Below are 24,907 nucleotides of genomic sequence, written 5' to 3' on the forward strand. Positions count from 1 at the left end.
TGGGAGGTTTAGATCTTTTTGCAGATAAGCTTGCTCTATTATTTTGACAATTCATGGTGTATTCAATAGTAAGAAAAAGTGGGTGGGACATGCTGTATGAAGTAATGAAATTTTTGGATATGGCGTACATGTGGTAAGAATATACCCAGATCCTTGACATAACATGGCCTCGACAATGCTCCCCGCATACACACTACTCAGACTCCCTCCAGTCACTATCTGGCAGAGTAGAGGTAGCAAGATTATATACTAGCTGATCCGGAAGCCTCCTAGAGAGTTACCAATAGGTTTGGTCCGGTGTACTATCTAGCGGCCGGCCTGGGAACACCGTTTTAGAGCTGTACCCTCGAAATGTAAGGAATATTGGATCTCGCCACGACGGTCATCATAACCTCGAAAATCATCAATCACACTGCATGATGGAAGAGATAGGGAAGGGTTGGCCGGAACTTAGCTCTAGAGACTAAACATGAGTTCCACCACTTCAAGCCTCCAATAAGCAATGTGGTGGTATTTCACCGGTTGATGAGAGTCATCTACCACCTAGTACTGCCTGGTAACATAGAGGGGCGGCGTTCCTCCATGTGGTGTGGGCGCCACACCTTGACCCCTGCTTACGTTGGTTCACACCTAGGTGGTCACCCACCATGTACTTGTGCATGGAGGTTATACCCAGGATTACTAAAAGTCCCACCATCGTGAAGGTGCAAGCAGAGGATTTGGCTGTCATAGACCGTCCGGACTTCGCCGAAATTGGGTCCACTGACTTGTCACCCGAATATCAGTTCCATCAGCGTTTTAGACTCCCAGGTAGCAAGAACAGCTTGTCTGGCATATCTGAGAGAATGTCTGTGACAACCTCAAGGACCAAGTTGGAAGGTAATCATTGAACAAGGAAATATATGGGCTGTGTTAGGATAACTAAGAGCAAGAACAGGTTCATGTATACTTGCATATACACTAATGCTAAGAGAATAGTAAATAAATTTGATTAATTTGAAATGCTGGTCAAGCCACCAAATGCAGTCATTGTCGAGTTATGAGAGACATGGTGTCACTCAGATATAAGGGATGAAGAATTTGAATAAAGGGAAGTATAATGTATATAGAAAAGACAGACAGAACAGGAGAAGAGGATGGGATATGCTAGTTAAGAAGCATAAAATCTAAGGCAGCATCCAGTTGACATGGGTGGCCAGTGCAATGTTGAGTCAGTTTGTTATGACATAAGCACTGGGAAAACAAAACTGAGAGTGGGAATGTGTTATAGGCTGAATGACTGTGATAAGATCAAACAACTGTACAGAGAAACAGAGTGGGCCAGTAAATCAGAATGTCTTATAATGGCAGATTTTGACTTTTCAGATAGTGATTGGAACTTGTGGGCTGGTCACTCACACATTAGCATGACTTTTGTAAATTGTCTTTGATGACAATAATTATCCAAACTGTTATTCTTTGGATGAAACTCCATTGAAGTTTGATATGTTTGTCAGCAAAATAGTGAATAAAATGGAGGAAAAAAAAAATCAGTGCTAGTGAGAACAACTAGTCACAAAAAAAAAAAAAAAAAAAAGAGGAGATTTTACTGTTGTATTAACATGTATAGCGGAAGGCACGAAGCTGAAGCCAATGGTAGTTTTCAAGACAAAGACGTTACCAGAACAGAAATTCCCTAAAGGAATAGTTGTGTGTGTCCATGAGAAAGGTTGGATGGACGAACAAGGTTTGAAATTAGCATTAGCATTAGTAGAGGCATTTGATGCAAGAAAGCAAGCTTATGCAGCATCAGCCAAAAAAAAAACCCACTTCCACTTCACCCCTCTGTTCGTTCAAAATACCTGTCCAGCTGAGCCTTAAACTTATTTAGGCTATCAACCTCCACCACAAGGGATGGAAGTCTGTTCCACCAACCAACCACCCGCTGGCTAAAGGCAAATTTCCGCACGTCTATCCTACATCTGTCTTTCCTCAATTTGAATTTATGCCCTCTCAGGTGATTTTTCTGAGCTAGAGGAAGAATCCCATCAGCATTGAGCATGCTTAAACCATTCAAGGCTTTATACACCTCTATCAGATCACCTCGCTGGTGCCTAGTCTCCAGACACTGTAATTTGCAAAACTTAAGCCTTTCTTCGTAAGAGCACCCCTTTGTTCCATTCACCAATCTTGTTGCCCTTCTCTGTACTCGTTCCAGCAGCTCTACATCCTTCTTGAAATGAGGCCTCCAGACCTGTATACAGTACTCTAGGTGTGGCCTGACCATCGCCTTATACAATGGAATAATCACCTCCTTATCCCTGCTGGAAAAATTCCTGTATATCATTGACAATACTCCAGGAGCTACTCTTGCATCCCGTCTGCACTGCTCAGAGAACTTCATATCTGCCTGCACAACCACCCCCAAGTCCCTTTCATTCTCTACCACTGTCAGTGTAGTACCACAGAGTTGATACGTTGCTCTGGGGTTGCTGTTTCCCATGTGTAGTACTTTACATTTGTCAATGTTAAACTTCATTTGCCACCTCTCAGCCCATCTGCTCAACCTTTCCAGATCCTGTTGCAGCAGCATAGTGTCAGTAGTGTCCTTGACAACCCTGCCAACCTTTGTATCGTCTGCAAACTTGGACATTAAGCCCGATATACCATCATCAATATCATTTATAAATACAGAAAACAATAATGGACCCAACACTGAGCCCTGAGGGACTCCACTAATAACATCAGTCCACGATGAGCAGTGTCCATTGATTACCACTCTCTGTCTTCTCCCCCTCAACCACCCCTTTATCCATAGCAGCAATTTGCCTCCAATGTCACACTGCTCCAATTTGTGTAGCAGTCTTCCATGTGCAACAGTATCAAAAGCCTTTCTAAGATCCAAGTATATAATATTAAAGTTATTCCGTGCATCCAGTTCTTTTGTGACTGCATCATAGTATCCAATCAAGTTGGTCAGGCAAGACTTCCCCTTAACAAAACCATGCTGTGTCTGAGCTATAACTGAAGTCTTGTCTAAATGATCCTGCAGTGCTTCTTTAACCAGTGCCTCCATTAATTTTCCTGGAACAGAAGTTAAGCTCACAGGTCTATAATTACTTGTGTCAGCCTTTGATCCTCCTTTGTGAATTGGGGTCACATTTGCACATTTCCAGTCTATGGGTACCTCCCCTGAGTCCAAGGAAGCTCTCATAATTATGGCTAAGGGTTTGCTTACTTCCTTTGCTGCCTCCTTTAATATAACTGGATAGATCCCATCCACCCCGGGTGCCTTTCTTGTGTTTATCTTCAACAGTTTCTCCTCCACTTTACTCCCAGTTATTTCAAGATTCTGTAGCTTACTGCTAGAGTTGAATACACCTCTGGCATTCCCCTCGCTGAATAACTCCTCATGTGTGAATGTCGATGCAAAATATTCATTTAGTTTGTTAGCTACCTGAGCAGGATCATCAACACTTGACCCATCAATATCAAGTGGACCAATCTGATTCATCCCCTTCCTTCTAGAGTTTACATAAGTAAAGAACTCTTTGCTGTTTTTCTTTGCATCCCTTGCCAAGGATTTCTCGTAATCTGCCTTCGCCTGCCTAACCTCCTTTGTAACTTGGTTGCATATCAACTTGTATCTATCATAGGCTTCTGTGTCATGTGTTAATTTGTATGTATCCCATGCATTTTTCTTCTCTGCCATATGCCTCATTAGTTCATCTGACATCCATTTTGGCCTAAACCTTGAACAATATTTCTTAGTTGGTATGTAAAGCCTAGTAGCTTCCAAGATAAGTTCTTTGAATGCTTCCCATTTTGAATTTGCTGTTGGTAACATCATCAGTTGGTCCCACTGTATAGAATTTAAATACTGTCTCAGTCCATCGTAGTCGCCTTTACGGAAGCAATAACCCTTCCCTTTACCCCTAATGGTAGTTACCTCTTTGAGTAAATCCCACTTCAGCACACTGTGATCACTGCCACCTAGTGGTTCATTTATCTGCAGATTCTTAATGCATGAAGAATCACTGCTGATAATCAAATCAAGAGTATTACTCCCTCTAGTTGCCTCCCGAACATGCTGATTTAGAAAACAATCATCCAATAAATCCACAAAAGCCCTGCTAGTGTGTGAGTAACCAGCCCCCAAATTCCAGCAATATCTGGGAAATTAAAATCTCCCATTATAAGACACTCTGATTTACTGGCCCACTCTATTTCCCTGTACAGTTCCTTATTATACTCATCAGAGTATAATAAGGCTGAAACAAGTGTGGTGTTCCTGATCAGGAACACCGAGGAAAGAAAAAAAAGTCTACTACTCTGGAATATGTTTTAATGCCATCTGATGGTAGAAGGATAGTGCTGTTGCTCAAGTTAGATCCCAGAACACAGATATAGCAGTGATTGCTGGAGGTCTAACCATCATTACGCATCCACTTGATGTCTTCCTAAACAAACCATTTAAGGATGCTAGGAGAAATCTGTGGAACGACTGTTGATTGAAGGGGAAAAGATCTTTACAAATGGAAGAGGCATTTAGGCTCTAACACTATAAACTGTTTGTGAATGGATTATTCAGTCATAGGCATATCAGACTGGAAACTATAGCTTGTACAGTTAAGAAATGTGGAATCTCCAATGCACTCGATGGAACAGAGGACGGTTTCCTGTGGAAAAATGATGACAGTGATGGAGAAGTTGCTGATGTTCCTATGATAGCTGAAGACTTTTATGATGATCAAGTTCAAGCAGAAGATTGGGGCATGCTATTTGTTAATGAAGACAATGATGAACAAGTTTTTAATGGCTTTTAGTTAATATTCAGTAAGAGTAGGCTTTTTTTTGTGTTGTAAACAATTTATTCCTGTATTATGTCATATCTTGTGTATACTACATATAATAATGCCCTTATAATGCTCCCAAATTAGTGTTAATTTCCAATGATATTATTATTGTATAAATAGAAGCACTAGAATTAAAAAAATTTATTTCATTCCAGTGGAATCATGATTTATATCTCTTTGTTAAATGTTTTAGGTATTTTGGGGTGGATTTGTACAAATACAGGAAAACCACTTATGCATTTGCTACAAAATATATCTAGGAACATACTCAATACTGAATGACCTACTATGGTATCAATATTGCTCAAAAGATGCTGTTGCATTATACACAAACTATATGGAAAAAATAGTTTTTTTTACCAAAAAAAATCTCAGGTTGCTCTATACGTGGAGTATCCTTCTATCCTTCTAAAACTCAGTCCTGTATTATTATATCTCACAAAAAAAGATTCTTCTGCTGCTATGCTTATCTTTGATGATACCCAGTTTTCTAGCAAGCTCACATACCTCTATTAGTAATTATCCTGACTTCTAATCTCTCTCTCTCTCTCTCTCGGCATAAGCACATCACATCGGATATTGTTGGAATATCGGAGACGTGGTGTCACACAGATATAAGGAATGCCGAACTGGAATTTGGGGAGTACAATGTGTACAGAAAGGATAGACAGGATAGAAAGGGAGGAGGTGTTATGCTGTTAATTAAGAAAAACATAAAATCAAAAGAAGTGCATCCAGTTGATATAGATGAACAGTGCACTGTTGAGTCAGTTTGGTGTGACATAAGCACTGCGAAAGCAAAAATAAGAGTAGGAGTGTGTTATAGGCCTAATGACTTGAATGAGTACAATGAACAATTGTACAAAGAAATAGAGTGGGCTAGTAAATCGGAATGTCTTATAATGGGGGATTTTAACTTCCCAGATGTTGACTGGAACTTGTGGGTTGGGCACTCACACACTAGTAAGACTTTTGTAAATTTATTGGATGATTGTTTTCTGCAGCAGCATGTTCGAGAGGCAACCAGAGAAAGTAATACTCTTGATCTGGTTATCAGCAGTGATCATTCATGTATTAGGAATTTGCAGATAAAAGAACCACTAGGTGGCAGTGATCACAGTGTACTGACGTGGGATTTACTTAAAGATTTAATTACTATCAGGGGTAAAGGAAAGGGTTTTTGCTTCCGTAAAGGCGAGTACAGTGGTCTCCGACAGTTTTTAAATTCTGTACAGTGGGATCAACTGACGATGTTACCAACAGTAAATTCTAAGTGGGAAGCATTCAAGGAATTAATCGTGGAAGCTACTAAAAGTTTCATACCTATTAAGAAATATTGTTCAAGGTTTAGGCCTAAATGGTTGTCAAATGAACTAATGAGACTCGTAACAGAGAAGAAAAATGCATGGGATGCATATAAATTATCAAGCGACTCAGAAGCCTATGGCAGATATAAGTTAATCTGTAATCAGGTCACAAAGGAGGTTCGGCAGGCGAAGGCAGATTACGAGAAATCCTTGGCAAAAGATGCTAAGAAAAACAGCAAGGATTTCTTTACTTATATAAACTCTAAAAGGAAGGGGATGAATCTGATTGGTCCACTTGACATCGATGGTTCGACTGTTGATGATCCTGCTCAGATAGCAAACAAACTGAATGAGTATTTTGCATCTACATTCACATGTGAGGAATTATTAAGGTTTGAAAATGGCAGAAGGTTATCAAATTGTAGCAAGATACTTAATGATTTTGTAATAACTGAGAGCAAAGTGGAAGAGAAATTGTTGAAGTTAAACGTAAGAAAAGCACCTGGGGTGGATGGGATCTATCCAGTTATATTAAAGGAGGCGGCAAAGCAACTAAGCAAACCCTTAGCCATAATTATGAGAGCATCCTTGGACTCAGGGGAGGTTCCCACGGACTGGAGATGTGCAAATGTATCCCCAATTCACAAAGGGGGATTGAAGGGTGACACGAGTAATTACAGACCAGTTAGTTTAACTTCTGTTCCGGGTAAAATAATGGAGTCGCTGGTTAAAGATGTATTGCAGGATCATCTAGACAAGACTGCAGCAATAATTCAGACACAGCATGGGTTTGTTAAGGGAAAGTCTTGTCTGACAAATTTGATAGGATTTTATGATGTGGTTACAAAGAACTAGATACAAAAAATAATTTTGATATCATATATTTGGATTTCAGGAAAGCTTTTGACACTGTTGCGCATGGAAGACTATTGTACAAATTGGAGCAGAATGGTATTAAGGGTAAGTTGCTACAATGGATAAAAGGATGGTTAAGTGCGAGAAGACAGAGGGCGGTAATCAATGGGTGCTGCTCTTCTTGGACTAATGTAATTAGTAGAGTCCCACAGGGTTCGGTGTTAGGTCCACTGTTGTTTTGTATATTTATCAATGATATTGATGAAGGTATATCAGGCTTAATGTCGAAGTTTGCAGATGATACAAAGGTTGGCAGGGTTGTTAATGACAGTAATGGCAGTGTGCTACTGCAACAGGATCTAGATAATTTGGGCAGATGGGCTAAGAAGTGGCAACTGAAGTTTAACCTTGACAAATGCAAAGTACTGCATATGGGTAGAAGTAACCCCAGTGAAACATACCAACTGTGTGGTACTACACTTAAGGTGGTAGAAAATGAAAAACACCTGGGAGTAATTGTGCAGGCAGATATGAAGTTTTCTGAGCAATGCAGACAGGCTGCCAGGGCAGGTCATGGGGTTTTGTTAATGATATATAGGAATTTTGCTAGCAGGGAAAAGGAGGTGATTATCCCTCTGTATAAGGCAATGGTCAGGCCACGCCTTGAGTATTGCATACAGTCTTGAGGTCTCATTTTAGGAAGGATGTAGATTTACTTGAGCGTGTACAGAGAAGGGCAACAAGATTGGTGAGGGGAATGAAGGGATCATCTTACCAAGAGAAGCTTAAGTTCTGCAAATTGCAGTGGCTGGAGACTAGGCACCTGCGCGGTGATCTGATTGAGGTATATAAGGCCTTGAATGGGTTGAGCACGCTGAATTCTGATGGGATCCTTCCACTTGTTCAGATTACGAACCTAAGGGGGGCATAAATTCAAATTAAGAAAAGACAGATGTAGAATAGATGTGCGGAAATTTTCCTTTAGCCAGCAGGTGGTTAATTGCTGGAACAAACTTCCATCTGTCGTTGTGGAAGTTGATAGGTTGAATAAATTTAAGGAGGAGCTGGACAGGCATTTGGAGGGAATGGTGTGATTTTTTTTTTTTTTTTTTTGGCTTATGCTGCATAAGCTCATACATTTGCTTTCTTGCATCACATGCCACTACTACTATCATGTAGAATGAATGGATTTCATTCTACATGATAGAATGAAATCCATTCTATCACGGAATATTGTTCCCATATCTGGGGTGATGTCACTAAAAACTCTCTTTGGCCTCTAGATTCCATCCAAAAGAGGGTAGTTATTAATTAATGACCAATCTCTATGAAAGTCACTCCACTCTGTATCTCCTGCATGCTTTTTTATAAACTTACATGGGCACTGTTCTTCTGCATTGGCTTCTATATTTCCCACTCTCTCTCTCTCTCTCTTCCAAACCAATCTGAATACATACTGCAACCAGTCAGCATCCTTTTGCTATTCAACTTCAAACTCATAGAACCAACTTTCCTTCTTCCACATTTATTCATTCAACTTCTATTTCCTTGAAAACCTCCTTCCCTTCACATGTATTTCCTGAAAATTACAATCTACAAAAATCCAAGTCTAATGCTAACAAGTATCTTCTTTCATCTTCTCAACCTTTAACCCACGAATGGTACAAGTAGAAAAGGTATTAATAACTTTTGTGCTTGGCATTTACATAAAAAAAAATAATTGCAGATGATCCAAATAAATGTTGGCACATGATTAAAAATGGTAAACAGGGTAAGCTACTGCAACAAGATCTAAAAAAATTAGGCAGATGGGCTGAGAAGTGGCAGCTGAAGTTTAACATTGACAAACGCAAGATACTTCATACATGTAGGCAGTAATCACAGATTAATGTACGAATTGTGTGGTATTACACTCAGGGTAGTGTAGGGTGTAATACCACACAGTATTACAGGTAGTGTAGAGGAAAATGTAAAAGATCTGAGAGTAACTGTGTAATTGTATATGACATTGGTTAGGCCTCATCTTGAGTACTGCATACAGTTCTTGAGGCCTTATTTTATGAAAGTTGTAGATCTAATGAACAGGTGCAGAAAAGGCAATGAGATTGGTGAAGGGAATGAAAGGGTGATCTTACCAAGACAGGCTTCAGTTCTAGTAATTGCAGCAGGCACCAGCAAAGTGATCTGATTGAGGTGTTTAAGGCTTAGAATGGATTGAGTAAGCTCAATGAAAACCTATGATGGCATTTTTCCCTTTGCTCAGACTACACATGAGTGGGTATAAATTCAAATTAAGAAAGGATGGTTGCTGGGTAGATGCATGGTTGTTTCCTTCAGCAAGCAGGTGGTTAATTGTTGGAACAAACTTCCATCTGTTGAGGAATTGGGCAGTTTGAATAAATTCAAGGAAGAACTAGGCATACTTGGAGTGGAAGGACAGGTGATGGAGTTTTTTTTTTTTTTTTGTTTGATGCTTTATAAATTTAATTTCTTGCATCATATGTTTCTACCACTTGATGTTGTAGTAATGTTGGTGTGTACACGAGTTAGCAATAGCAATAGAAGAGGCATATGATGCAAGAAAGCAAGCTTATACAGCATCAGCAAAAGGAAAACAACAAAAAAAAAACCCTTCCCATTTCACTTCCAAAGTTTGGCCAGTTCTTCCTTAAATTTATTTAAACTATCAACTTCCACAATGACAGAGATGGAAGTTTATTCCAGCAATCAACCACCCACTAGCTAAAAAGCAATTTCCGCACATCTATTCTACAACTGTCTTTCCTCAATCTGAATTTATGCCCTCTCATGTGTGTAATCTCAGAAAGAGGAAGAATCCCATCAACATTTAGCTTGCTCAAACCATTCAAGGCCTTATACACCTCAATCAGATCAGCACTTGTAAGTGCTTAGTCTCCAGATGCTGCAATTTTCAGAACTTAAGCTTTTCATTGTAAGAGCATCCCATTGTTCCCCTTCTCTGTTCTCGTTCTAGCAACTCTACATCCTTCCTAAAATGAGGCTTCCATATCTGTACGTAGTACTCAAGGTGTGGTCTGACCACTGCCTTAGGCAATGAGATGATCAGCTTCATATCCCTGATAGCAAAATTCCTGTATATCATTGACAAGACCCCATTAGCTGCTCTGGCAGCCTATCTGCACTGCTTAGAAAACTTGAAATCTGACTGCACAATTACTCCTAGGTCTTTTTCATTCTCCACTACCCTGAATGTAGTACCATACAGTTCATATGTTACTCTGGGGTAACTGCTATGCATATGCAGTACTTTGTATTTGTGAATGTTAAACTTCAGTTGCTACCCAACTTTGCTAGATACTGTTGTAGCAGCATACTGTCATTAAAAACTCTGCAAAACTTAATATTGTCTACAAACTTGAAAATTAAGTCTGAGATACCTTTATCTATATCACTGATAAATATAGAAAACAACAGTGGGCGCAACATGGAACTCTGGGAACTCCACTAATAACATTAGTCCATTGATTACTACTCATTGTTTTGCCCCACTCAACCATCCTGTTATCCATAGCAGCAACTTGCCCTTAATGCCATCATCATCAGCCATTTTCAATCCACTGCAGGATGAAGGCCTCTCCAGCAACTTTCCAGTTCCTTTCTGTTTTGTGCAATGACCATCCATTTACAACCTACAAACTCATTAATTTCATCTGTTTGAATTTCTTTTTACCTATAGGTTTCTTGGACTTTATCACTTTCAGAAAGTTGTAATATTCCTCGTCATCTTGGTCCTGAGCAGTCTGCAGAAGCTGAAACTTGTTCTTAAGTTCCAGTACATACTGTTTTTTCTCCTCTTCTGTTATCTCAAAGACCTTTGTATTATTTACTCAAATCAGTTTTTTCCTTTCTTTTCTTAACACTTTCAACATTTACTTTGTTCAGGACAGTAACATCATTCACAATATATCTTCTGTTAGTGAGGATGAAGTCGATTTCATTAGTTGTTAATTCGTTTGGGCTCTTCCATGTCCACTTTCTGTTCCCCCTTTTCTTGAAAAAAGTGTTCATTACTGACATTCCTCTAAATTCTGCAAATTCTACAAGTCTTTCATTTCTTTCACAAATTTCCTATACTTCCCCTTTCTGTACTGTTTTGTCTCTTTCCAACCTTAGCATTGAAGTCCCCCATAATGATAGTATAGTGAGATTTCTGTTCATCTAGAAGACTCAATTTCGGTGTATATTTCTTCAACATCATGGCTCGATGTTGGTGCATAAATCATTATAACCTTTAGCTTATACCTCTTAGAAATCCTGAGTAGTAGTCTTGACACCCTTGGTAATGTACTTTTGAATTCCAAAATGTTGTTTTTTTATATTTTTATGAACCAGAAAGCCAACACTAACTTCACTCCTTTCACTGTTTCCATTATTGTACAGCAGATTTCCACTTGATAAACTTATAAGTGATTCATTTCTTCTTCTTGTTTCAGCCAAACTGATGATATTCCAATTCACATTTTCTAGTTCCTTTTCCAGCTCTAATATCCTGTCTTCACCGATGAGCAAGCCATACTGCTCCAATTTGTGAAACGGTATCAAAAGCTTTCCAAAAATCCAAGTATATGATATCAAAAAATATTTTTTCATCCAATTCCTTTGTGACCACATTATAGTATCCAATGAAATTGGTCAGACAAAACGAATAACGAATCCATTCTGTGTCGGAACTATTACTGCAGTCTTGTCTAGGTGATCCTATACCACCTCTTTAACCAGTGACTCAATTATTTTCCTGGGAACAGAAGTTAAACTAACAGGGCTATAATTATTTGTGTCACCCTTTGCACCCCCTTTGTGAATTGGGGACACATTTGCACATCTCCAGTCCATGGGGACCTCCCCTGAGTCAAACAATCCTCTCATAATTATGGCTAAGGGTTTGCTTACTTCCCTCCTTTAATATACTGGATAGATCCCATCCACCCAGGGTGCCTTTCTTATATTTAACTACAACAATTTCTCCTTCACTTTTCTCTCAGTTATTACAAAATCATTTAGCTCCTATTTTTGATAAGCTTCTGGCCTCCACTTCCCTAAGAATTCCTCATGTGTTAATTGTAGATGCAAAATACTCATTCAGTTTGTCAGCTACCTGAGCAGGATCATCAACAGTCGAACCAATGATATCAAGTAGATCAATCTGATTCATCCCCTTTATTTTTGAGTTTACATAAGTAAAGAAGACTTTGCTGTTTTTCTTTGGCAGATATTTCTTTTAATCAGCCTTGACTTGCTTAACCTCCTTTGTGACTTGATTACAGACTAGCTTATATCTACCATAGGCTTCTGTGTTGTATGATAATTTATATGTATCCCATGCATTTTTCTTCTCTGCTGCGAGTCTCAGTTTATCTGAGACTCGTGAGACATCCATTTAGGCCCAAAACCTGAACAGAATTTCTTAGTTGGTATGAAGAGCCTAGTAGCTTCCAAGATTAGTTCCTTCAATGCTTCCCTTTTAGAATATGCTGTTGGTAATATCACGAGTTGGTCCCACCGTATAGAATTTAAAAACTGTCTGAGACCACTGTAGTCACCAGAAGCAAAAACTTTTCCCTTTACCCCCAATAGTAGTGACATCTTTAACTAAATCCCATATCAATACACTGTGATCACTCCCACCAAGTGGTTCCTTTATCTGCAGATTTTTAATAAATGAATAATCACTGCTGATAATCAGATGAAGAGTATTACTTCCTCTCGTTGCCTCTTGAACTTGCTACTGTAGAAGCAATCATCCATAAAATCCACAAAAGTCTTGCTACTGTTCGAGTGACAAATCCACACGTTCTAGTCTATATCTGGAAGTTAAAATCCCCAATTATAACACATTCTGATTTACTGGCCCACTCTATTTCCCTGCACAGTTGTTCATTGTACTTGTCAGAGTCATTAGGCCTATAACACACTCCTACCCGCATTTTTGCTTTCCTAGTGCTGATGTCACACCAAACTGACTCAACACTTAATTGTCCATCAATGTCAACTGGATGCACTGCCTTAGATTTTATGTGTTTGTTAACTAACAGCATAACCACTCCTCCCTTTCTATTCTATCTGTACACGTTGTACTCCCCAAATTCCAATTCTGCATTCCTTATATCTGTGTGACCTCACATCTCTGATACTCAATATCTGCCTTTGATGTCTTGACCAGAACTTCAAATTTATTAAATATACTCCTAGCATTGGTGTACATACAAGTATACATGCACTTGTTCTTACTCTTTAGTTACCCTATCACAGCCCATGTATTAACTTATTCCATGATCACTCCCAGCAGCTCCCAAAATTCACAGCAACCTGCTTTCCAGGCTGCTGCTCATTCCAATAGAAACAGTGCAAGAATCACTTTTACCTCTGCCTGTGGCTACTGTTAATCTATTAGTCTGTAAATCCTACCCACCCCAAGCTAGCAGTTTTCCGACCAACCTAACACTGCCTCGATAGCATCAGCAAATATTCTTGCACTCTTTCTATTTAAGTGTATCCCATCCCTGTAAAACAGTCTCTCTGTTAACAAGCACAGAACATGCTGAGAAAAATTCTACCCCGTGACCCTTGCACAATCTTTCCTGGGCTGAATTGATTGACAAGGCTCTCATCATATACTGTGTCCTATCATCTCTGGGCAGAGTTGCAGACAGTTTCAAATTTAACTCTTAACTGGTGACTTTTTTCTGTGGACTTACTTGATTTCTGTGAGAAATATTTCTGTGGACTTATTTGTTAAGTAAGTCCACATATCTCCTATACTTAATGTCATTAGTGCCAATGTATACAACAATGTGTACAACCTTTTGTGCCTTGAAAGATGATATCTGTTCTACATCATCAACCTTTGCCCCTTACAGACATACCCTGGTTCTATTCAACCTATCCCTTTTGCACAATATATTTTCCATTTTCCTGACAAATGTGCCACCAACAATAACTAACTCCTGTGGGACCGGTGCTTTCTGCCTCGAAGATTGTCACTGTGTTGCCTGATGCAGGAGAGTGAGCTCCGGCATTATTGGGCCCCCCATTTTAATTCCTTCAAAGGCATCTACCCTACTCTTCAAACTCTCATAGACACCCATCAGGACTCTGAGTTGGCATCTAATTTCTTGACATTCTCTGCACCTCGAACACACAGACATCCTCCTTGGCAAGGTCATGTCCCGTTCCAGAAAGTCTGCAATATTTTACAAGTTACACATTTTTTTAGGCTGTGATGCATTGGAGAATCGCCCCTTTCGTTTCTCCCCCGAGCCACAGCACTCTTGCTATTTTGTGCCTGTTTCTTTGCTGCTCTAGTCTGGGGCATGATTTCCGTTTAAATATAATTCAGTTATTTAACAATAAAATTAACAATACTACAATAATAAAAAATTAACAATTGAGATAAAATTAAAAATAATTATATCTCAAACTTGATAAAAAAAATTATCAAGTTCAAGATATAAGTTACACTTTACTGTAAGGATCACAATGTTAAATTAACGTTATTAATTAATTTATGTTAAATTAATTAAACAATGTTAATTTGATAATAATAAAATTATCCTAAGTGAATCGAACTTTAGAGCTACGTATTTACCTCAATTAAAAATTAGAATTCCCCTAATTTGCAGCAAGTTCCAAACGATACAAAGGTTCTATGTATACTAAGTAGCAACCTACAAATTCTCTAGCTAATTGCTAAATTCAAAATAAACTAATGAGCATGTCTAGGACTATAAAGCTACTTATAAAATATGATTTTATATGACAATTAGGTCAATAAAATGGGAAAAAAATCTTTCAGAAACTTATTTCCTGGAGCTTAAAATGCTTTACTAGCACGTGGATAATAATTTTACCGAAATCATCAACATAAAGAATGAAACACATGTGACTGACTCCTGTTGGTAAAATAACAAACATTATTAAAACTAAAGGTTTCATTATATCCTTTTCTGCTTCTTTTATTATAAATGGATAGATTCCATGAGCCCCAGGTGCCTTGTTCACTTTTAACTGCAACTATTTCTATACAAGATTTCTTTCAGTTAACATATAATCGTTTAACTCCCAATCAGTATTATACAGACTTCTGGACACCCTATCTCTAAAAAATTCTTCACATATGAATGTAGATGCAAAATATTTATTCAGTAGTTATGCCTTCATCATGTGTCCAAATGCATTTTTCTGCCTTTCGTTCTAGTGCTAATATAAGCAATAATTTATCTGCCTTGGTGTGCTTAACCTCCTGAATAACTTGATTAGAGACAAATTTAGTAAGAGAATCTGTATCCCTTGAAAATTTGTAATCATCCTATGCATTTTCTTTTCTGTCACTGAACTCATTAATTCATTTGACATTAATTTAGTCTGAACCCCCCACGCTCTCCATCCCATCAGCAAATATTCTTGCATCTCTTCTATTTAAGTATATCAGATCCCTGTAAATTGTCCAAGACATTGAAATATATTAAAATAGTCTTTATGGTAAATATATAATCTTTGTTATAGATATGGCCAACAAGGCTAGGATCAATAGAATTTAACTGTTTATTCTTGTTAAATGATTTTCTAGTTGATTTTCTTAATATAAAGTTGACCAAAATAATATCTTTCTAATACCATTCAAGTCCCCATTCTAGATTCTCACCATGCTACTGTTATCAACAAATGCAAATGTTAATAATGATCATAAGAGATATTAAATAGAAAAAAAAAAGACTATATTTGTGAATTGCACATTAATTAAATAATGATTAATCTACTTACTTAGGTGCATTAAGCTACTGCAGGGTTGGGTTGCTATCATATTCCACTATCAGCTATGATGTATAGTACCTTTGCCATCCCATCCTGGACCAAAGTGGATTATCAATCTGATTGAAGGATCCCTGTGTATATATATATATAAAAAAAAATGTTAATCGCTAATAATTGCACAGAATTTTCTGCAATGTCATATCTATGCTGTATGAGTTGTAAGCATTCACACACACATAAAAATTAAAAAATACAAAACAGAGATACATTCTTTACACATGACTTTAAATGAATTGGTTTCTTCACCAATTTATCCAACAAGATAAATTGGTGAAGGTAAAGAAAGCCAACATGAGAACCATGGGAAGCTTTGGTAAACTTACCGGGCAAACTTGTTTCCCACTACCGCAGTTTTTCCCTGCATTCTCGGTAAACAGATGGTGTGTGTTATTGGTAGTAGCAGTAGAAGTTGATAACGATGTAGTGATTAGTTTTTTTCTCATTATTAAAAGCAGATACGCCTGTTCCAAATGCCTCAATTTTCTTCCTGTCAACTCTTTTTTAGATTCCGTCCTTCACATCCATAAGTGGCAACTGGAAAAATTATAAAATCAATGATTCTCAGTTTCGTCTTTAGGGATAGATCTTGATCTTTCCATAATTTCGTCAGCTCAGTGTCTAATGTTTTGGCAAATTGCCTGTCTTCTCTTTACATCATTTGATCAGTCACCATTTTTATTTATTCTTGATCCTAAGTAATCAAATTCATCAACTTCTTCGATATTTTGCTCATTAACCTTCACTTTACTGATTGCCAATCACGATATCATATATCATATACTTGGATTTCAGGAAAACTTTTGACGCTGCTGCTGTGCATGGAAGACTACTGTACTACTGTACAAGTTGGAGCAGAATGGTATTAAGGGTAAGTTGCTACAATGGATAAAAGGATGGTTGAGTGGGAGAAGACAGAGAGTGGTAATCAATGGGTGCTGCTCTTTGTGGACTAATGTTATTAGTGGAATCCCACAGGGTTCGGTGTTCGGTTCACTGTTCTTTTGTATATTTATCAAGGATATTGATGAAGGTATATCAGGCTTAGTATCGAAGTTTGCAAATGATACAAAGGTTGGCAGGGTTGTTAATGACAATAATGGCAGTGTGTTACTGTAACAGGATCTAGAAAAATTGGGGAGATGGGCTGAGAAGTGGCAACTGAAGTTTAACATTGAAAAATGCAAAGTACTGCATATGGGTAGAAGTAACCCCAGAGAAACGTACCAACTGTGTGGTACTACACTTAAGGTGGTAGAAAATGAAAAACACCTGGTAGTAATTGTGCAGTCAGATATGAAGTTTTCTGAGCAATGCAGACATGCTGCCAGGGTAGGTCATGGGGTTTTGTCAATGATATACAGGAATTTTGTTAGCAGGGAAAAGGAGGTGATTGTCCCTCTGTATAAGGCAATGGTCAGGCCACGCCTTGAGTACTGCGTACAGGTCTGGAGGCCTCATTTTAGGAAGGATGTAGATTTACTTGAGCGTGTACAGAGAAGGGCAACAAGACTGGTGAGGGGAATGAAGGAATCCTCTTACCAGGAGAGGCTTAAGTTCTGAAATTGCAGCAGCTGGAGACTAGGCACCTGCGAGGTGATCTGATTGAGGTGTATAAGACCTTGAACGGGTTGAGCATGCTGAATTCTGATGGGATTCTTCCACTTGTAAGGTGGCATAAATTCAAATCGAGGAAAGAAAGACAGCTGTAGGATAGATATGTGGAAATTTGCCTTTAGTTAGCGGGCAGTTAATTGCTGGAACAAACTTCCATCTGTCGTTGTAGAAGTTGATAGGTTAAATAAATTTAAGGAGGAACTGGACAAATATTTAGAGGGGATTGTTTTGTAATTTTTTTTTGGCTGATGTTGCATAAGCTCATACGCTTGCTTTCTTGCATCACATGCCACTACTACTACTACTACGACAATAGTTTTAGTTTACTCACATTCAGAAATAGTCCCTTTTTCTTGCTTCACAAACTCTCCTCGGAGTTTCAGTCAGCTGATCCTTGGAATTGCAAATTAGCATAGTATCATCTGCATAACGGAGGTTGTTTATCTTCATTCCTCCTATTTTAATGCCAGTGTCTAAATCTTCAAAACGCACGATATTTTTGGCATAAATATTAAAAAGGTGAGGTGACAAAATGCAGCCCTGCCTGACACCGTTACCAATTTTGAATAAGTCTGTGTTTCCCATGTTGGTTCTTACAATTCCTTCCTGTTTCTGGTGTAGTAGCCAACTGAATTATGTGGATTGGGAATCCTATATTAATCATTATTTCCCATGTTGAACATAATCAAATGCTTTTGAATAATCTAAAAAAACGACATAAAATGACTGGAACTTTGAATTATTTGCATTTTTCAACTATCTAACGTAGACTTAAGATCTGACCTCTGGTTCCTCTGCCTTTTCTGAAACCTGCTTGCTCTTTTGGTATTTCTTCAAGTTTTTTTTTGAAATTCTGTTTAGTATGATTTTAAAAAAGAATTTTGCTAGCATGAGAAATTTGGCTAATAGTCCTATAATTTGAATAAACTTTCAGATCTCCGTGTTTTTTTTGGTAAGGGAATGAAAATTGATTTCTTCCAATCTGATGGCCACTATCCCATTTCCCAGATCTTTACAATCATTTTATGAAAAAACTTGGCACCCTTTATACTTGTAGCTTTAATTGGTTCTGTTGAGATTTCAACTCTTAGTATAAAAGTCTGGTAGGTTCTCTGATTACATCCCTTAATGCTTCACATTTAGAATTTGCTGATGTAACTTTATCAGTTGATTCTACTTGTGAAGAATTTTTTGTAGAATTTAAAAATTACCTGAGACCATTGTAATCACCTTTCTGAAGGAATATATTGGGCAAAGAGGACAGGTGGAATAGGTGTGTGCAGGGGGCTAAAGTAAATGACTTTGTAGAGCAACTGGCATCTTTTAAGGACAAAAAAAAAGGTGATAGGTCGGTACTAATGATATTAATAGTAAGAGATCAGGATTTAATTAACAAGTACACAGCAACGCTGAGAAAAAGTTGAGAGTTAAGGATTGAAATTGTTTGTAATTCTGCCTGGACACAATGCGAGACAGCACACATTGAGTCTTGTCAATCATTTCGGCTGTGGAGAGATAATGCAAGGCTCAATGGGTAGAATTTTTTTAAGCATGGTCTGTGATCGTTAAGAGGAGAGGCTGTTTTTACAGGGATGAGATAAACTTAAATAGAAGGGATGTAAGAATATTTGCCAATGCTATTGAGGCAGTGTTGTTGGATCAGGAAACTGCTGGCTTGGGAGGATATGCAGACTAATAGATTAACATTAGCTACAGGCAGAGGTTGGTTGGTTTTCGATTACTTATGGCACAAAGACAACTAGGGTTATAATGCACCAAATTACGCAGACAGAGGAAAGTGACTGTTGCATTGCTTCTATTGGAACATGCAGTAGCCCAAACTGCAGATATCGGAGATTTCAAGACCTGCTGGGAGTCCTTATTTTAAAAGTAAATACGTGGGATGTGTTATATTACCAAGAGTAACAACAGTTGCATGTACACTAATGCTAGGAGTATAGCAAATAAATAAGATGAATTTGAAGTAATGATTAAGTCATCAAATTCAGACATTGTGGGGATTACAATGTGTACAGAAAGGACAAACAAGACAGGAGGGGGAGAGAGAGGTTAAGATCTTAGGTTCCTAACATAAAATCTAATGCAGTGCATTCAGTGGACATAGTAAGCCAGTGCAACGTTGAGTCAGTGTGGCTTGAAATAAGCACTGACGATCCACACATAATGATGAAAAGAGTATAACAAATAACTGTACAGACATATAGAGTGAGCCAATAAATCAGAATGTCTTATAATGAGGGAATAACTTTCCAGATACTGACTGGACCTTGCATTGTTCACTCACATAGTAACAAAAGTTTAATGTGGGATTGTTTCCTATACTAGCAAGTTAGAAAGAGGAAAAGAGAGAGCAATAATTTTGATTTGACTGTTAGCAGTGACCAGTGCTGTAGTCATAAAATTAGCAGAAGGTATACTCTATGAATGTTACGAAATACAGAGTATACTGTGCACATTAATTGAATTTCAGAGGGTATACCAGTCTTTCAAAAACCAGAAAGTATACACTATTCACCTTATAAAATGCAGAGGGTATATGGCGTATACCTTCCACTACAGAATTGTAATGCAAGAAGGGTAATACTAGTTACCCTTTTTGCATTACAATTCTTCAGATAAGAGAAAACCACTAGAACTTTGTATCTGACTGCACAATTGCCCACAGGTTTCTTTTTCATTCTCCACTGCCCTGAGTGTGGTGCTGCACAGTTGGTACATTACTCTTGGGTTACTGCTACCCATATGCAGTATAGTCAGTCCTCGTATAACACGTGTTTACACTCGAATTCGATCATACACGATTTATAAATAGGGGAATGATATTGTATATAACATGAACCGAATTCGTTTAGCACGATTTGCCTCTGTGTTACAAGAAATGACAGTTGAACGTGGAATCGCCCCAACTGAACGCAACACGATAGGAATGAAGAGAAGATTCTGAAAATGTATTTATGTTTTTTTTTTATCAGTGAAGGGAAAACACATTTCACCATAATAAGGTAAAAACCCACACAATTCCAGCTATCGGTATTATCGCAAATGCCATTAGATCGAGTTTATTACCAGTTTATAACAGATTCCACTAGCAGAAATGTAACTGGAAATTGTTTTTATTGTTTTATGGTAGTAACCCCCCCCCCAGAAATGTGCTTTAGTAAAATGTATCTCTGCCTTTACGGTGTTGTTTATTCAGCTGCTTCGCATGCGCAGCTTTGTTTATTTGTATCAAGCATGCCTCCTCATTTTTGTAATTGTGCTTTATTCCCTAAAAATTAGTAAAATATTTAAAAGGTGTGAAAAGGAAGCATCCTGGTGAAGACACTACAGATTCAGAGAGAAAAGCAATATCGACAAACAGAGGCGGACTGGGTCAAAAATTCTTACCCGGGAAAATTTGTAGTGGCCTCATAGTATGGTTTATGGCCAAAATCATACCGGCCTCCGGCCCGCCGAGATTTTTCCGGTAAGGCTTATGGCCAGTCTGTCTCTGTCGATAGAGAAAAAATATGAAATTGTGAAACGCTTTGAGCAAAATGAAAGACCATGTGATATTGCACATGCTACAGGCCTAAATGAGGCAACGCCAAGAATTACAAAGAATGCAGAGAAAATAAAAACAACTTTCATAGCAGGAACAACTCAAAGTGTAATTAAAATCCATTAGATCAAGACACAAAGAATTGGAAGAGATGGAACGGCTGTCATCTGTTTAGATATAAAATCAAAGAAAAAACAAGTTTGCTTACGGTGGAAGCAAAAGCATTAGCAATATTTCATTACGTAATTAGTCGTAATAAAATATGCAAGTATTTTATTACGATTATTTATTGTGTTTGGTAAGGTTTTGGTTACAAATGTGTGTTCAACCTTGGGTGGTCGGCACCTAACCCTATTTTTCCCATAGGGCCTGTTGTTTATATTGCATGAGAGTTTCTAGGAACACAACTAACGTGCTATATGAGGACTGACCGTACTTTGCATTTGTCAATTTTAAACTTCAGTTGCCACCTTTAAGCACAACTGCCCTTCTTTTTGTGGACTTCTGAAAGGATTAATGTCTCCCAGTATTTGTCTTTGGAAGACAGAGAAGGACATTTTTTGGCAATCTCACACAAGTTAGTTGTGTTTATACAAAACACTGAGCTCTTTTCAGCATTAATCACACTTCATCTCTCTCAAAATCCCCCCTTCCTGAAAAACAGATATATGTTACTACTGTACTAATACTAACACTAGGTGGTAGATGACTCTCATCAACTGTGCAATATCAGTACTTTGCTTAATGGAGGTTTGAAGTGGTGAAACTCATATTTAATCCCCCAGAGCAAAGTTTCTGGTATCCTCCCCCTTTCTCCCTCAAACCACGCACGATACTACTAGTACTAACACTTACTAGTACCACTACTAACACTAACATAAAATAATATAATACTAATATGTACTAGTAGTAGCATTAGGTGGTAGATGACTCTCATCAACCGGTGCAATAACAACACTTTGCTTATTGGAGGATTGAAGTGGTGAAGGCACGAGAGCAGAGTTTCCAACATCTCCTCCCTCTACATTTTTTTAAATGAAAATCCCAAACACGAAAGGTATCAAAACCTATAGTACTTAGTACCGTGCATGAGTAGAAGAAAATGGAGGGGAGGGAATGTCGGAAACTTTGATCTGGTGACTTCACCACTTCAAGCCTCCAATAAGCAAAGTGGTGGTATTGCAAACTGTATCTCTGAGTTCATATAAAAATCCTGTGTATATAATTCTAAAAATCCTAATCCTATGTAATGACTACATCCATGAATGCTTTCGATTTAAAATTTTCCATTGGTAACTAGTGTCGAAGGCAAGAGCTTTTGTTTTTGTAAAAGTGAGTACAATGGTCTCACAAAGTTTTTAAATTCTGTGCTTTGAGACCAGCTAATTAAGTTACCAATGGCAAATTTTAAATTGAAAGCATTTTGGGATGTTACCATAGCTACTAGGCTTTTTATATGAACTAAGAGATACAGTTCGAGGCACAGATGTAAATGGATGTCAGATAAACTGATGAGACTTCACTGCCACACAGCAATGAAGAGCATGGGTGCATAAAATTTACCAGGTGATATAGATGTCTACAATAGATATAAACTAGTCTCCAATCATCATATAGGAGATTAAGCAAATTATGGAAGATTAAGAGAAGTCTCTGGCAAAGAAAAGAGCAAAAATCTTAATCAATAGAAGGAATGGGTTGAATTACATCGTTCCACTAGATATGAATGGATTAATTGTTGATGACCCTGCATAGATATTTTATAGATGCATAATACCTAATGAACAGATATTTTGCATCTACATTCATGCATGAAGTTCTTTAGAGAGGGGAATGTCAGAAGCTCATCAAAATTTAATAATGAGCTAAATAATTTTGTGATTACTTGGAGAAAAGTGGAATAGAAATTTGAAGCTTAACATAAAAAAATGTGGGGTGGATGGAATCTATCCAGTTATATTAAAGAAGTTGCTTTGGTCGTGAAAGAAAACAGTCTGTGGATTTTTGGCTGCTGTAAAGAGATAAGTAGTTTTGATATTTTTACCGTAAAAAGTAAAGTGCAGGATGGAAGCCTCCTCAACAATTCATGTTGAGGGAAATGGACCATAATCTGCCATGCCGGTCCAGTGCGGGTTGACAGATCGACCGTATTCAGCAGTCAGGGGCTTGAACCCCAGTCTACTCAAAGAGTGTGTGCTACTGCATTCCTGCTCCTGCCCACTCGGCTACGGAGGCCACATCGTATTCTTCGTTAATTAACATACTACATTGTGTTCTAGAAAGTTATTAAATAGGTTTAGTAGCATTCGTTAGCTGCTTTTTTTTAATTTAATTAGTGATTTTTGGAAGTTATGACTCACCGATTTTGGCACCAATATTGTTGAACTAGCTGCCATGTTGTAGTCGATAAGAAATAGCATACCGTATATATCTCAAACTGACAGCTAAGGTATAACATAAAACTAGATAGCATATAAGTAGCACTGTATTAGGAATCTGTTAGCTTAGAATAGTATTATCAATTAATCAAAAATATTTATTAATTTTATTAAATTTCATTGTTAATTAAACTATATTTAAATGGAAATCTGACCCAGACTAGAGCTGCGAAGCAACGTTCACAGACTACCGAGAGTGCTGTGGCTCGGGAGAGAAAGGAAGGGGACGATTCTCCAATGCATTACAGTCTAAAAAAATGTGCGAAATGTGAAATGTTTGTGGACCTTTCTAAAACAGGACACGATTTAGCCAAGGAGAATGTCTTTGTGTGTACTAGGTGCCTGGAGTGTCAAGAAATTAGGTGCCAAGTCAGCATTCTGATGCATGTCTATGAGAGCTTTAGGTGTAGGGTAAATGAACTCGAAGAAATTAATATGAAGGGCCTATCAAACTCTCAGATGCCCAGCTCAACAGCAGAGCTCACTCCTTGTGCATCAGGCAACACAGAGGCAATTCACCAAGGCAGAATGTGCTTGTCCTACACGAACTAGTTATAGTTAGTGACTCTATTGTCAGGGAGACAGGGAATATACTATGCAAGAAGGATAGGTGGAACAGCACCAGGGTATGTCTGCCAGGGGAAAAAGTTGATGCTGTTGTAGAGCAGATATCATATTTTAAGGGCACAAAAGGTGATACTGTTGTACACGTTAGAACTAATGACATTAACAGTAAGAGATCTGCAGATTTACTTAACAAGTACAGATCAATTTGAAAAAAAAAGTTGCTAGTTAGGGTTGAACGTAAAAGTGTCTGCAATTCCGCCCAGACACGACAGGAGGGAATAAATGATGAGAGCCTTGTCAATGAATTTTGCCCTGGAAAGATTGTGCAAGGCTCGTGGGGGTAGATTTTTTTTCCAGCATGGTCTGTGCTTGTTGACAGGAGAGACTGCTTCTACAGGGATGGGGTACACTTAAATAGAAAGGGTGCAAGAATATTTGCTGATGCTACCAGGGCAGTGTTAGGTGGGTCAGAAAACTCAAGCTTGGAGGGGGGGGATAATACACAGACTAAAAGGTTAACAGTGGGCCCAGGCATAGGCAAAATTGATTCTTGCACTGCTTCTATTAGAATGAGCAGCAGCAGCCTGGAAAGCAAGGTGCTGAAGATTTCCAGGACTGCTGGGAGTCATAGTGGAACAAGTAAATAGATGGGCTGTATTAGGGGTAACTAAGAGTAGAAACAGGTGCATGTATACTTGTATGTACACCAATGCTAGGAGTATGGTTAATAAATTTGACGAAGACATCAAAGGTAGATATTGTTGGGATATCAGAGACGTGGTGTCACACAGATATAATCAATGCAGAATTGGAATTTGGGGAGTACAATGTGTACATAAAGGATAGACAGGACAGGAAGGGAGGAGGAGTTATGCT

General features: G+C 38.2%; 1 protein-coding gene across 3 annotated transcripts in view; it reads right to left on the reverse strand.

The window, feature by feature from the left end:
* The window catches only part of LOC150088195 (ankyrin repeat domain-containing protein 17-like), a 1,023,061-nt gene that overhangs the window by 37,802 nt on the left and 960,352 nt on the right, over positions 1-24,907 (reverse strand). For all 3 annotated transcript variants that reach the window (XM_090369376.1, XM_090369375.1, XM_090369377.1), the window contains exon 32: positions 15,800-15,921. In XM_090369376.1, coding sequence (XP_090225502.1) covers positions 15,853-15,921 — 69 coding nt within the window. In that variant the 3' untranslated portion in view covers positions 15,800-15,852. The remainder of the gene's footprint in view (positions 1-15,799; positions 15,922-24,907) is intronic.

Source organism: Mastigoproctus giganteus, chromosome 3 (genome assembly GCF_048544385.1).
Source record: "Mastigoproctus giganteus isolate SK-2022 chromosome 3, ASM4854438v1, whole genome shotgun sequence".
Classification (NCBI taxonomy): Eukaryota; Metazoa; Arthropoda; class Arachnida; order Uropygi; family Thelyphonidae; genus Mastigoproctus; species Mastigoproctus giganteus.